Source organism: Balaenoptera physalus (assembly GCF_965194825.1).
Source record: "Balaenoptera physalus genome assembly, chromosome: 20".
Taxonomy (NCBI): domain Eukaryota; kingdom Metazoa; phylum Chordata; class Mammalia; order Artiodactyla; family Balaenopteridae; genus Balaenoptera; species Balaenoptera physalus.
The window spans coordinates 62,349,895-62,364,999 of record NC_138901.1 but is presented as its reverse complement, the minus strand read 5'-3'; the positions used below and the strand labels follow the sequence as shown (position 1 = coordinate 62,364,999).

Below are 15,105 nucleotides of genomic sequence, written 5' to 3'. Positions count from 1 at the left end.
GAATTGTCCTATCACCATGGAGGCTGTTATGGGGGCAGCGGGATGGGGCAAGGGGCTCTGAGGGGGATGCTGTTGAAACAAACGATTCACTAGTAACTGGGCTTCTTTGAAGCTTCAGGGCTCGTAAACTAGAGGCTTAGAAGCAAGGATGAATGATCCCACATCCCCCAAATATTGCCGGCTCAGAGCATTTTTCCACCGTCTGACATGATTGATTAATCCTATTGTATGTATGGGGAGAAGTACTCACATTTCTTTCTTTTTTAAAAAAAGTACACTTATTTTTATTGTATAATTCAATGTTTTTTTTGTTTGTTTGTTTTTGTTTTGTTTTGTTTTTGCCGCACCACATGACTTGTGGGATCTCAGTTCTCTGACCAGGGATTGAACCCGGGCCACGGCAGTGAAAGCGCCGAATCCTAACCACTAGGCCTCCAGGGGACTCCTGGTACTCACGTTTCTAATAGCCCTACAAATGTGGAGGATAAGCCAGGAATTCCCTTTGGTTGGAGGTGGGCAAGCAAGGACGGTGACCCGTTGGATGACATACTCTGTGTTGCTGGGGACTTGGAATGGATGGCCTGATATTCTGAGATTCTAGGTCTTAGAAGGAGACATAAGATGCTTCAACTTCCATTTTATCATTATTATTATTACATGAAACTCGCTCTAGCTTAGAGGACTATTTGAGCATTATTTCTTCCCTAGCTTCAGAAAAATGATATTGTGAATTCTTCTAAAAACGTATTGTCATGAAAGATTGCCACCAAGACTTAGCAGTAAGGAGTCCGTGAGGCCTGGATCTGACTAGGCTTGACAAAAACTCGCTTTTTTTTTTTTTTTTAAGAGTATGAATGAATCTTTAGGATGCTATGCTTCGTCAGGTATATTATAATAAAACACTGACATTGGGAGTGATTTACTTATAAATGCAGTGGCGTTGAAGGTGACCCCTGTCAAAAGCTCGCTCCCTTGCCTTCCCCAGTGGTTCCTCGATGAGGAGGGAAAAGGGGTGGAAAGTCTGGCAGTCGCTCACCTGAGGGCCGTGTTTCCCACCTGCACAAGCCAGTCCTCGTGTATGTTGCAGCCAAAAGAAAGATTTAGAGCTTATTCAGCCTCAAGCAGGGCCACGCACAGTAGGTGCTCAAACCAGCAGCGGCGCCCGGGAGTGACTTAGAAATGCAAGTTCTCCGGTCCCCAGAGCTGCTGTGAAGTCTGCATCCCTGGGGCGGGACCCCGCGGCCGTGTTTTCCCAGGCTCTCCCGGGGTTCAGTGCTCACAGAGGTGGAGTGGCGTGGCCCTGGACCGATGGTTCTCAAAGTGGGGTCTCCCGGCCACCGCTCCCCACCTCACCCGTGACCTCGTCAGAAGCCACCCGGTCTCTTAGTCCTTGGACGTTGGCAGGAGGCAGTGGACACACTCCCTGGCACTTGCCAATGTTCGCGGATGAACCTGTAAAGTAATCCGTTCTCCGATAAGCACAGAGTCTTAACCACTGGACTGCCAGGAAAGTCCATGTCTCCCAACTTCGGATTTGATGTTATTCCCACTGAATACAGGGGATGGAAGGGCTGTCACGCATGACGGGGAGAAATCCAACATATAGTTCCAATACCCTCCGACCCTTAAAGAATGGACTCATTGGCCGCGAGTGCCTCTAAATTGCCCGTGTTTCTCTTTGCCGGTAGAACGGACAGAAAACATCGGGCTTCCGGTGAATCTGCTTGAGAAACATGACCTGTGGCCCGCCTATGTCACGTACACATCCCCGCTGGTGAAAAGACTGATTGAGAAAAGCAAAGCCAGAGACCTGGAACGCTTGCAAACGGCCGAGGAGAGCCGGCCGACATGCAGGCAGAGCAAGCCTCCCAGCGTCGTCCAGCTGAAAAGGAGAAAGTCCTCCAAGCCCTCAGGCAACATGACGTTCAAGGACGTGAGGTCAGAGACCACGCTCTCGGGGTGGGGCCCTTTCCCCACGTCGGCCACGGGTCCCCCCGTGGTTCCAGAGCGCACCCGCTTCCACGCGGATGCCAGGGCAAGTCCCACCGCCGACTACAACAAGATCATCTTCTCCCGGAAGCCGAGGACGAGGATGCCTCCATACCGCCCACTGCTGGCCGGCGAGGAGAAACACCCCGACGTTTAACGGGGAGTCCCTGCAGCCGCCCCCCAAGCTTGTACAGCAGTTAAGGGCCATTTGCCACACATTTCGTGACGGCCTTTGCGTTGGGACTTGCCTCTGCTCGGGCAGAGGTCGGCTGAGATCAACCAGATGGAATGTGGGCCATGGAGGGGGTGAGGGCACCCCGTCTGGCAGTGCAGTCATGCGCAGGTGGGAAGCCCCAGGCTCTAGATCCTGCCATAGATGCTTAGGACCCAGCTGGGGGTGAATCAGTCCTGGTCCAGGCAGGAGACAGCAATCACACCAGAGATCCTTTGATAGAATTTCTAGCCAGGTAGCTGCAAAGGCAGGAAGAGGGCACAGAGATGTGGATGGAGGCGGCGCCCGCAGGAAGCAGGCTTGGGGGACGAAGAGAAGACGTGAGCTCGTTAAGAGTTAGACGCTCGGAGAAGGGGCAGGTGGGCTCATCTCAGATCCCAGACGCTGGTGCCCTGAGCTCGCAGGAGACCCCTTTGGGGGTGGCAGCCCCGCCTCTGAGGAGGGGGAGCTGTTTGGCTGACGGACACCCCGAAGCTCATTCTGAGATTGTTGGGAAAACCAAAATGGGACTCAAATATTTGTTTCTGGAAGGAGTTGACACCGTCCGAGTGAACGAGAATTGCTGGGGGAAACAGAAAGCGACAGGAAGCCAACAGAGGTAAACAGGAAGCAAATCAGGAGCGAGTTCCTTCTTCTTCCTCCAGCCTCCAGACTCCCTCTGGCTCTTCTGATGGGCAGAGCCTCACCGGGAGGGGAACAGAAATGTGATTTGCAGGATCCCAAACCCTGTATCTCAAAGCAGAGTGCAAAAGGATGGGCTTGGAGCCAAGGGAAGATGAGCTCATTACCTGCCCGGTGGGGTTCTGGGCGATCCCACCTTGCTGCCCCACTTGACACCTGGACCTGGTATTGGGATGTTTGTTCCTTGGAGGGTTTACAAAGTGGCAGTGGCGACCCGGGCGTCCCCTGCTGAGAAATGGAGGATTTTTCTCCCCTGTAGTTCTTTAAGGCTTGTGGAGCTTAGTTGGCTGGGGGAGAGGTTCCCGGCTGGACCCCAGCTATGCTTTGTCAGACGCAGCTGGCGTTGGTCCACCCATGCTCTGAGCTGTTCCCACTTGGCCTCAAAGCAAACGATGCTGTACTCAGCCTGGACGCAGAAGACTTTGTCTTTAGACACAAAGAGGACCGAGTTATGACAGGCAGACCACACGGCCTCAGGCTTGGGGCTTGTCTGCTGAGCATGGCCTCATTGGTAGGATCTCTCTTCTTTGCCCTCACCTGAGTTTCTCTGCTTATATTTGTGAAGCAGTTAATACTCACCCTGTTTCCCTCACGGAGACCTAGAGGATGCAATGTGCTAGTTGCTGGAAGAGGCTGAATTTGCCCTACGAACGCATTCGCTGCATCCAAGAGTCTTGCAGAAACGTTTGGGCTCCACGCTGGCTGCTGTGAGCTGTGTAGAAGCTGCACGAATTAGGAGCTCAAGACCCATTCCTGGGTTCCCAGCTCTTGGCCAGAATGAATTTTTGCAAAAAGAATAGGTGATTTCCAGTGAATCTGAATGACCGTATTTGGGTCCATGGGACATTTATAGACATGGAGGCTGGTGATAAATTCCCAACAAGAATTTTTCTCTCTTGTATCCTTTTATGGGGGTTTATAGCCAGAGTATGTTTGGGAAGCTGTGGATTATAGATCCTCATTGTGTTCGTGTTTGCAGGGATTTGGGGTGATTTCTTTCAATTCCTTTGAAGGCAGAGTAGTTACATGGTTTTTTGGGTTTTTTGTTGTTTCTGTTTTTTTAAATCTCTAGGTGTTTGATAGTTTCTACACACATATACTCTCTAAGTAAAAATAGTTGTTTTATAGATAGTATTGTTTAGATTAGTTTAATTCTCAGCCTGTTACAGGAGCCAAGGACATCCGCACTCTATGCTGTGATGAAAATGGCTTGTGTCTGTGACTGCGGTCCAGACGCGTGGTCTCCTGAGGCCGTTTCTGAGAGAGAAACAGTCTAATTCCTTGGAAAGGAGGGAGTCCCTTCAAGGCCAAGCTGGGTTCGCAGGTCCCTGGGGGGATGACTGTGTAAACAAGGCTGCGGTACTGGTGGGTGCGGGCCGGGTGCTTGGCGGTGGCCTGGGAGCCCTCCACCTGGCAAGGGAGGCGGGGGGGGGTGGGTGGGCGGGGGGAAGGCCTAAACCCAGGGGCCTGGGGGAGCCATGGACTTGACTGACAGCAACTCCTCCTCTTCCTTTCGTGGACCGGAGGACCTTACTGTAGGAGGCACGACTGCCCCACAGTCCCCTTCATCTTTTCTTAGGACATGGATAAAAGCTGGGTACCCCGAGGTAGGGGTTTTGACCCCTGGGATTTGGTGGGGGTCCCGGGAGGTGGAGGAGAAGTCACACGTAGCCCAGGGACCCCAACCAGGGACTGGCTCCGTGTCCCTGGAGACGGAGACCTGCAGCAAAGTCCCAGCCCCGTAGCCTCGCTCCACGTGTCAGCAGAGGTGGTAAAAAAGATCGTAAAAGTGCTTTGTGAGATGTGGGCTGGCCAGGGTGCCCATCAGGACCGAGCGGCTCTTTTCAGCTTTAGCTGAGTCATTCGTACCTAGAAGCTTCTTGGAAGCTCCGCCCTTCTGGAGTGACGGGCAGGGGCGGCAGGTTATCGGGGCCACAGATAAGACAGGATGTGAGCCGGAGGGGGAAGTAAACAGGGGCCTGGGGTTTACTGTGAGCTGATGTCGTCAGAGCCCGGACTGAAGCTCAGGCCTGGGTTTGTGTTTGTCAAATAATCAGGAAACCCTCCCTCTTCCTCCTTCACTACCCCCTCCCCACCGGCATCTCTTACCAGGGACCCAGCGCCTCAGCCAGCCACCTGGGCACTTGAAAATCACACTGCAGTGCCCTAAACCAGCGGGGCGGGGCGGAGCCGTGTGCATGAGGGATCCTCTGGGGCAGTAGGGGTGGGGGTGAGGGCAGGCAGGGCCGGCAGGGGATGCGGGAACACCCCAGCTTTAGGCGGAGCCCCCGCCACCCCATATTCTGTGCCTTGGTCCTGACCATGATCCGATATCCACATGGGACAGGGCGGGATAAACAGTGTCGTGAAAATGACCTTGGGCTTAGTGCCGAGACCCCCATCTCTTCTCCCAGGCTCTCTATTCCAGGGCAAATAAAAATTCCCACCCCACCTGAGGCCTTTCTAGGAAGCTTCTACGGCTGGGGGCCCGGCAGAGCTCGTGGTACCAATCCACTTCCTCTGCAGATCTAACTGTTCAGCCACCCGGGACCCTCCAATGCTTTTGGTAGACAAGGCAGGTGAGAAGCACAGCGCTTTGGGCAAGTCGGCATGGTTTCTGCGGGCCCGCCAGTCGGGAGGGGTTTGTGCAGAGAGGAATTGGTTCCAGAGGCAGTGACGACTGGAAGGAAGCCCGCCCCGAGCGCCGCGCGTGCGCCAGCACCTGTGCGCACACTTTGGTGTGTTGCAGCGCGTCTACGTCCGTTCACTGTCTAGAGGCTTCTGTCTGCTCTCCTAGCTGACCCTGAAGGAAGTGAGCCCCTCTGGGACTGGAACCCAGGCCCTCAAGCCCACGTCCAGGCTGCCTCCCCTGTACCCGGCTCCTCTCCCCCACTCCCCCTCTGTCCCCTCCTCCTCCTCGGTTGCGTCACTGGCAGTCCTGCTGGCGCGTCCTCGAGAGGGCAGGTGTGTCCGGCCTGTGGCTGCTGGCCCTCAGGTTCAGCAATGAATCTGTCAGGCAGTGGCTTCACTAGAAGCCCGTCGTGTGTGACCCATCCACCAGATCCAACTCACCGTCTGCCGCTGCACCAGCAGAGCTGGGAGGGAGGGTCTGGAGGTGCCGTGAGAGCTGGACAAGGTCAGTCCTGCTCACGGTCACCTTCCCAGAGCTCGGCCCACAGCCTGGCACACGGCTGGGGCTCAATTACTTACTGAGCGGATGATTTACAACACCAGGTCCTAACACCTGAAACAGAATGCACGGCGAAGCGGTGGTTTCTTTTGTAATATCCAGAGGCTGGAGAAACCACTCGGCAGGGGTGTGTAGAAAGCTTGAGGCAAGCAGCAGCACCTTTGCTGTAAAGTTCCTTCTGGTCCTGATAGTGTGATTTGAACAAAGGACCCAGTTGGTACCTTGGACGTGCCCTTCCTTGTAGGACATGGGAGGGATAGAGGAGCTGGAGACACAGTCTCCTAAAATGTAACATCTAGTCAGTCTGTCCTTTTAAACGACCAATCCATGCCTATCTGATGGAATTCCAAGTTAATTACACATATTTCCTCCGGGCTTTATCAGAAGGGACAAAATTTCATAGACCTAACAGTTTCTCCCTTTCCCACATTTGCAGCCGTGCCGATCGAGGGCACCCGACACATATGCGCTGGGTGTTGGCTCGTGCCAGGTGCCCTGCTGGGGGCCCAGCCGTGAGCAGGGCAGACACTCAGGCTTCCGTCTGGCGGTGCAGACACTGGACAATCACTTTATCGCATCGCAGTTGCGAGGGGTGTTACAGAGAAGCACAGGACTCTGTGAGAGCGTTCTTGCTTTGAGCTCCTGCTGTGCCCCCCCCAGGCTCATGAGGTAGGGGTTAGAGAAGGAAGCAGGATTAGTATCAGGGCAGCTGCTCATGAAAAGCGGTGAGGTCATGGCGAAATTTTGGCCAAACTGAAGTTTAGTGGCCTGCTGAATTTTTTGAACTTTGCAGAGCTGCCTTCAGTGTATGCTTGTCTGGCTGTCTTGTTTGTTTCTGTAGCACCATGGAGCTGTCCCCGGGCTGGGCCGAGGTTCAGGCCACAGCCTCTCCCTCCCGGCCCCACGAAGCAACACAGAGGCAGCGCCCACATCTGCACGCTGCTCACCCAGGCCACTCACTTCCTGCCTTTTTGGCTGGAGGGCTGGCGAGGCAGCTTCAAGGCAGGCCCCTAGGCCCTGTGTTTCCCCCACCAGACCCCGGGCAGGGACCAGGCCCAAGCCCTCAGCATCTGGCCTCTGGCCCACTGAGCCTCACCTCAACTTCCCCAGGTCTCGGAGCAAAGAGACCAGTTCTGGCTTTCCATGCTTTCTACCAGATTTTCCGGGTTCGTGGAGGTCCCTCTGTAGACCGGGGCAGGGGGTGTGTTTCAACCCAGGGAAAGGCAGGGTCCCTGCTCCACGCCCTTCCTCTTTCTGCCCTTGTCTGCAGAGCCTCTCCCTCCTTTTTTTTTTCCCCTCCTTCCTTTCCATTTGAATTTCATTGTTATTTTTTTTTTTTTGCCATTGCAAAATTAAATGACGCTTATTTTAAGTGACTCAGGCTCCTTGCGGTAGAAGTGAACCGAGATGGCCCAGGCTCCACAAACTTTAGGAGAAGCAGGTCCCTTTAATGCTCGGATCCTGGGTCTGAGCCTCCCTCCTGAGGCCCATGGGGAGTGCCCAGATGCTCTCTGGGAAGCTCTGAGGAATGCTTGCGTAGCTCACAAAACCGCCCCTCAGGGCCCCTGTCACCCTGACCATCGTCTCACTCCAGAGCAGTTGCCCCACGGTCCCAGGTCACTGCTGTCCCACTTCTCCCCAGCGCAGCCATTAGGTCCCCCTGTGGTTTCTCAAAGCACGGCTCTCCCAGGTTGTCGCATCAGCAAGTCTACCCTGAAGGCCTGGGGGTGGCAGAAGCACAACAGAGTAAATTACAATTCTATTGGAAGTCTCTATTTTGGGAGGCCCACAGCCTAAATCTGAACGCTGTTGCCTGGTGAGGGCCAGCTCCATCTCCAACATGGATCTCAGCACATGCCCGTTAACTCAGAATCCAGGGCCAGTTCCCCCTTAATCCTGGAGGCACTGGAGCCACCTCCACCTTCCCTTCCCGTGTCAATAACCTCCCTCTTGGTCCCAGAATTGCCACTGGGATACCAAGTGGCCCATTTCTAAGAGGTGGTTTAGTTCTCCTGGCCTGGAGAAGACAATCACAATATTCAACAGAACACAGTGCAATTGGGGCTTCAGAACAGTTAGTAGAGGGCTTTTGTCTTGTCCTCTCGGGGTCCTGCTGGCAGAATATGGGGAAGTTATGCCTTCTGATGTCCAAGGGTGGGAAGCTCCTGGCAGGATACACACAACAGCACCACCACCGTCTCCATCAGCAGCTCCATCACCATGACCACCACCACCACCACCTCCACCTTCACCTCCATCTACAGCTATTACTAGTATCTTCACCATCATCATCACCTTCACCACCACTACCACCACCATCACCACCACCACCTCCACCTTCACCTCCATCTACAGCTATTACTAGTATTATCACCATGACCATGACCATGACCACACCACCACCACCATCACCATCACCATCACCACCATCACCATCACCACCTCCACCTTCACCTCCATCTACAGCTATTACTAGTATCATCACCACCACCGTGACCATGACCACCGCTTTCACCTTCACCTCCCCCATCTGCACCTCCATCCCCACTACCATCACCACCACATCACCTCTGAACAAATTTATGAAAGTGCAGCCCTTATTTGTTTATTGAAAAATTATTAAACCAGCAAAGACACAATCTCAATAAAAGGCCTATTTTATAAGTTAGACAGAGGAAGACAAATACTTTAGGATATCACTTATAGGTAGAATCTAAGAAAGCTGAACTCAGAGAAACAGAGAATAGAGTGGTGGTTACAGGAGCTGGGGGTGGGGGGAGTGGGGAGATATTGGTCAAAGGGTACAAACTTCCCATTATAAGATGAATGGGATCTAATGTACAGCGTGCTGATTATAGCTAATAATACCATATTATATATTTGAAGGAGGCCTGAAGAGCACACTCTGAGAAGCCCCAGTGTCTGGGGGGTGGTGTGGGCTGAGGGACCCAAGTAGAGGCTGGGGAGGCAGGGGGTGAGAGTGGGTCACCTCAAGACACAAAAACGAAAGACAGACTTTTTCCTAAGAATGACCGACAGCCACTGCGGGGTTTTAGGCAGGGAAATAGCAAGATCTGTTAGTGGAGACTAAACCCTGTTTGGATTCCTCTCTCCCTGGCCCAGCACTGTGGACATTATAGCTCACCCTTAAATATGGGGGTTGAGGAAAAGCGGGATGTAAGGCCCGCCTCTGAGGAGCTCACAAGAGATCTTAAAAGTGTATACCGGCATCGCCTCCTCAAGTGGCAGAGGTCCCCTTCCAAGTCATCCACTGACTCCATGTTGTCAGCCTGAGAAGTCGTGCCTTGTTCCAGCAAAGCTGGGCCTGCTCGGAGCCTTCTGAGCTCTATTTTTTGGTCATGATAGTTTCTGAGTCAGTTCATGGGCTGTACCAAAACCCAGATGCTTTAGAACCACAGAATGAGGGAGGACGTGGAAGGATGGCTCCTTTAATCTCACCCATTCGTTCTGAAGACAAGGAAACAGAGGGTCAGAGAGGTCCAGTGATTTGGTTGAGGATTTGAATGCAGTCCCTCCAGGTCTTCCCGATCCTCTGCTGACGCCTGTCATGGACCAGGGAAGGGGGCCTGGAGGCCTGAGTGTGGGGCCTCTCCCGGTAGCCCAGAGCAGGCAGCTGGAATTCCTTCAGGAGGGTTCCTGCAAGAGCTGGGCTTGGAGCAGGAGAGTGACATGAACAGGGTAGATGAGAGGGTGGGGCATCCCAGGTACGTCCAAACAGGGACCGCCATCTACAATTCCTTTCCTTAAAAAAAAATGGCAAACTAAAGATTTTGTTGGAACTCTTTTTCCCAGCAGAGCGCCACAGGCAGGTGGTGTTTGCATCCACACCCTCGTTCTGGGATGATCCCAGTCTCTCGTGCTCCAGGAGACTTGGGTTTTCGGAACATCTCCAAGTCCACCCTGTCCCCTTCTATCGATTCCATCTTCACGTGTAATGAATTAAAGAGCAGCGTCCTTTATGAAAGGCAGGGAGAAAAGTACCGGAGGGACAAACCATTGCCAGTACTTTTGAAAAGCAAAATGGGCTCTGCGGCAGCTGGTCCACATCCCCTCCCTTGCCCGCAGCCCAGGGCCCCCTCACTCTCCACCTGGAGTTTTCCCTTGATGCCCTGCCGCAGACGGACAGGGCATTAAGGTCCCCGGAGCTGCCCTCAGTATGGCCAACGGGAGGTGGAGGACAAACAGCCCAGCTCCCTCACCCCTAAGCTGGGTGGATAAGTGAGCAAGTCCCACGCTGTCTCTGAGCTCCCAGCGGGACAGAGCCTCGGGTACCCGAGTAGCCATCCACTCAAGGATGCACTGAGCGTCGGCCTCCTCTCCTCCTCTGCCCTCCTTTTCCACTCCTCTGCTGTGTCTCCCGGGCTCATGTCCCCAGTGGACTCCTTGTTCCTGAATCCTCATCTCAGAGTCTGCTTTTGGGGAACGCAACCCAAGACACCATGCAGGCAATCCCTGGATTATCCAGCCACCCAGGAATAAAGGAGTCCCTTTCCGGGGCAAGTTCCTTATTTTGTGTTTCACTCAGGGCAAAAGGGCTCTTTAAAAAATGGAAAAAACAATGCGCCTGCACATGGTCAAGAAACCAAAAAAGACGTCCGTAGAATATGATGAAAAACAATTCTCTGTCCCCACCTCCCTGCCTGCCTCCCCCTGTCCTTCTCCCGAGAGGTGACCACCCCTAACCAGTAGATGTGTGTCCCTTTGGAAATGTTGTCCTCTGAAAACCTGAAGTCACATCACGTCATATCCCCTCTTAGTAAGAAGCCAGAGTCCTTCAAACAGCCAGCAAGCTCTTCTAGCCTCCTCTCTGGACCTCTTCTCCACGTTCTCCTTCGCCCTGGCAGCTCCAGCCTCCTGGACCCCATCACGCCAGCCGTCAGGCTCCCTTCTCAGGCTTTTGTACCTGCCACCCTCCTGCCTGGAAGGCTCCTCCCCATCCACGTGCATAGCTCTGTCCTTCACGTCCTAAGAGTCTTGGCTCAAGTACCCCCTTCTCGGTGGAGCTTTTCCCTGAGAAGCTTATTTAGAGCTGCAGCCGATTCCCTGCACTCCTCGCATGTCTCTTCGGTTTTCTCTGCATCACTTTCCACCTGCTGGACCACCCCACCGTCTACTTATTGCTTGTCGCCGTAGGATATCAGCTCAGGAAAGCAGAGGGTCTGTCTCTTTTGTTCACCGCTGTGTCCCCAGCGCTTGGAACAGTTCCTGGTACAAGGTAGCTGCTTGGGAAAGCTTTGTTGAATGAATGTACACACGCGTCATACGATACACATTGTCCTGCCCGGTGCTTTTCCCACATAGCCATCTTGGAGGTTGTTTCTCTTGGAACACATAGGATCACTGCATCCTTTTAAGCAGCTGCAGGGTGTAAGGTCCTGTGAGTGTCCGTCATGAACTTAGCTATTTAGCCGGCCTTCCCTTGATGGGTGTTTGGGTGGTTTCTGGTCTTTAGCCAGAAACAGAGCTGATGTGTCCCATGTCTCTGCTCACACGGGGACATATCAGCATGAGGAGTTCCTGGGGTGTGGTAGCCACTTTTCATTCTCATCTGGACAGAAACTACCAAATTGCCTTTGGAAAAGGCCGCATCTATTCACATCTCCCCACGGTGGTGAGAAGGCCTGTTTACCCCCATCCTAATCAACACGTGTGTTAGCAAACTTTTTGATCTTTGCCAACCTAATACGTAAAAATTTTACAGATTTTAATCTGTTTTTTCTTTCTTCTTTACATTTGTTTATATGCCATTTCTATTTCTCTCTCTCTCTCTCTCTCTGTGAACCACTTGTTTATATGTTTTCCTAATTAAAAAAAATTGGTTTGTTGGTCTTTAACCTGTGGTTTGCAAGTCCTGTTTTTATCTTAAGCCCTTCAGTCCTTTGTTCATAACCCATCTTTCAAATATTTTCCCACCTTTTCATTTGTATTTTGATGTCATTTTAGTATTTTTGGTATGGATAAAATTTAAATACTTATACAGTCAACCTCATCAATATTTTTATTTATGGCTTCTGAATTTTGTCTTAATTAGAAAAGCTTTTTCCTTTCCCAAGAGTATATGAAAAAATTACCTCATGTTCCTTTTTGGTACTTTTACAGCTTTTCCATTTCTTTTTTTTTTTTTTTTTTTTTTTTAAACATTTTAATTAATTAATTTATTTATTTTTTTTGGCTGTGTTTGTTGGGTCTTTGTTTCTGTGCGAGGGCTTTCTCTAGTTGCGGCGAGCGGGGGCCACTCTTCATCGCGGTGCACGGGCCTCTCACTATCGTGGCCTCTCTTATTGCGGAGCACAGGCTCCAGACGCGCAGGCTCAGTAATTGTGGCTCACGGGCCTAGTTGCTCCGCGGCATGTGGGATCTTCCCAGACCGGGGCTCGAACCCGTGTCCCCTGCATTGGCAGGCGGATTCTCAACCACTGCGCCACCAGGGAAGCCCCGCTTTTCCATTTCTTAAATATATATTTTTACCTTTAATTTATTTTACTATAAAGACATGAAGGAGGATTCACTTGAACTTGTCCTCTCTGGGTTGGCCAGTTTTTCCAACAACATTTATTGAATAATCCATCTTTCGCTCAGTGATTGGGAATTTCCCTTTCTTATACCTTAAATCGTTCTATGTTTTCCAGTCTCTTTGGGGACTTTCTATTTCAACTCGTTGATCTGTCTGTCTATGTGCCAGAATCAAATTGTTTTCATTACTGCAGCTTTAAAAATCTCTTTTACTGTCTGATAAGAGTAAGCCCTGAGGGCCTTTCTGAAATTTTTTTCTGGTGGCCACTGAGCCTTTTGGCGAGAATGAAAGTGATTTTCAGGTAGTAAAATTGCCCTCTTTTCTCTTAGATGACCAGACTGGTGAGTGGAAGGCAGGCTCCTTGATCCTTTTAACTGACAAGCCCCGTTTCCTGCTAAAAGGTCGAACTCCATAGCAAGGTGACAGCAAAATAAAAGCTACCTGTATTCCTTCACTTCTCGGAAGTGATAACCTGCCTGCCACCTGAGGTGCTGAAGGTACCTCCCTCAGATGTGATGGGAAGCGTCCGAACTTGAACTTGCCAATCAGTTTGAAGGCACGCCCTTTCCACTTAGAAAAATGATACCAAAATAGAAGGAAAACGCAAAGCAGAAAGAAATTCCTCCCTTGTCAACCTTGGAATATGACTGGTGCCGACGATTCTGTCAAATGTTCCAGGAAACTGAAAGCATGGAGCATGGGGCCAAGGCCATGAGGCCCACGCGGGGCCAGAACTGGGCAGCGCGGCCTTCCTCCGCCCGGGCTGCTCCGGTCGCTGGTCCCTGGTTCAGTGGGAGCTTGGTATGAAGTCAATGTTTGCAGTGGGTGAGGCGTGGGAAGCAAAACCAGATATGTAGACATTTTTTCCTTCCCGGCTTCTTTCTCTTAGAATATTCCTGGTGCCCCAGGAACAGGCCTCCATTGTACACGCCCGCCCTGGACAGCTTGGCCGGGGGGCCGTCGGCCACCCCAGGAGAGAGTGTGCGGGGCCCCGGGGAGCAGCTGCAAGAGCATCCAGACCTCCCCGCCAGCATCTGTCCTGCAGAATCGCCCAAACCTCAGGAGGTGCCCAGAGCTTGGCCCTCGCAGGCCCGGGGGATGGATCCCCCCTGGTTCTCCCACCCAGGCCTATGGGCACCACACACAGCTGGGCTCACCCCTTTCTCGAGGACCACGTGGACGTGTGTCTGAGATGGAGAGGGCGGGAGAGGATAATGGGGTTGGGGGGAGGAGGCGAAGGAGCTGTGAGTACAGGTCAGGTGAGGGGGGTCCCCTGCCTCCAGGCCAGTGCCCCACGCAACCGCCCCCCAACTTCAGTGAGGGCCCGGCTCAACTGACAGGTGTGAGAGACTTATTATAGGCCTTGGCTCATGGAGTGATGGAGGCCACGAAGGCCCACGGTCGGCTCTCCGCAAGCTGAAGAATCAGGAAAGCCTGTGGTCTAAATGAGTCCGAGCTAAAGGCCTGGGAGTTCGGGAACCGATGGTGTAAGGGCTAGTCTGAGTCCAAAAGCCCAAGAAGCAGGGGGATCAGTGCCAGAGGGCAGGGGAAGATGCGTGTCTCAGCTCAAGCAGAGAGAGAGAGAGAGAGAGAGAGAGAATTTGCCCTTTCTCTACCTTTTTGTTCTATTCGGGACCTCAGCCCATTGCATGAGGCCCACCTGCACAGGGGAGGGTGAGCTTTACTCAGTCTATGGATTCAAATGCTAATCTCCTCCAGAAACACCCTCACTGACACCCAGAAATAATGTTTTACCGGCTATCTGGGCATCCCTTAGCCCAGCCCAGCTGATGTATAAACTATCACAGTTCATCCCCAGGGAGGTCTGGTAAAATGGGAGTTGGAGTCAAAAGATAAATGCGTGGCATCAGCTTCTCAGTAGATCAGCAGACTGTGCAGGGCTCTCAGCTCTCACCACACGCGTGCTCACCAAGTCAGCCTCCTGCCCGCTACCTGACGGACATCGGCGGCACACGGCTGTCGAGAAGAGTAACTGAGGGACTTGCCTGGCGGTCCAGTGGTCAGGACTCCACGCTTTCACTGCCGAGGGCCTGGGTTCAATCCGTGGTTGGGGAACTAAGATCCCACAAGCCACATGGCACGGCCAAAAAAAAAAAAAAGAGTAACTGAGATGATGTACGTGGTAATAAGGACAGTTACGGTTGTGTTTGTCTACTATGAGCGTCCTACGTGCCAGGCGTGCTCTAAGTCATTTGTGTGACTTCAATCCTCACGAAACCCGAGAGGAAGGTATTTTTAATTGTTCCTATTTTTGTATATAAATCGCAGTGAAGTGCTAGGATTCAGTGAGCCTAAAGAAATGCCTACCTCCTAGAAAAATCCCAGTAAATGTGGTGGCTGGAGCAGCTGCCCGTGCAGGCTCATGAGAGCCAACTGTGCATGTCTCTTTCCAATGCCAAGTACAGCTGGCACGTTGCCAACTCCGCCACATTACGTTGGCAGCTTGAAATCGACCAC

The 15,105-nt window shown here is 52.4% G+C and overlaps 1 protein-coding gene across 1 annotated transcript in view; it reads left to right on the top strand.

The window, feature by feature from the left end:
- CDRT4 (CMT1A duplicated region transcript 4) overlaps positions 1–12,220 on the top strand; it is a 42,030-nt gene extending 29,810 nt beyond the window's left edge. The window contains exon 2 of the mRNA XM_082441492.1: positions 1,689–12,220. Within this exon, the coding sequence (XP_082297618.1) occupies positions 1,689–2,146 (458 nt within the window). The 3' untranslated portion in view covers positions 2,147–12,220. The remainder of the gene's footprint in view (positions 1–1,688) is intronic.
- The last annotated feature ends 2,885 nt before the right edge of the window (positions 12,221–15,105 follow it).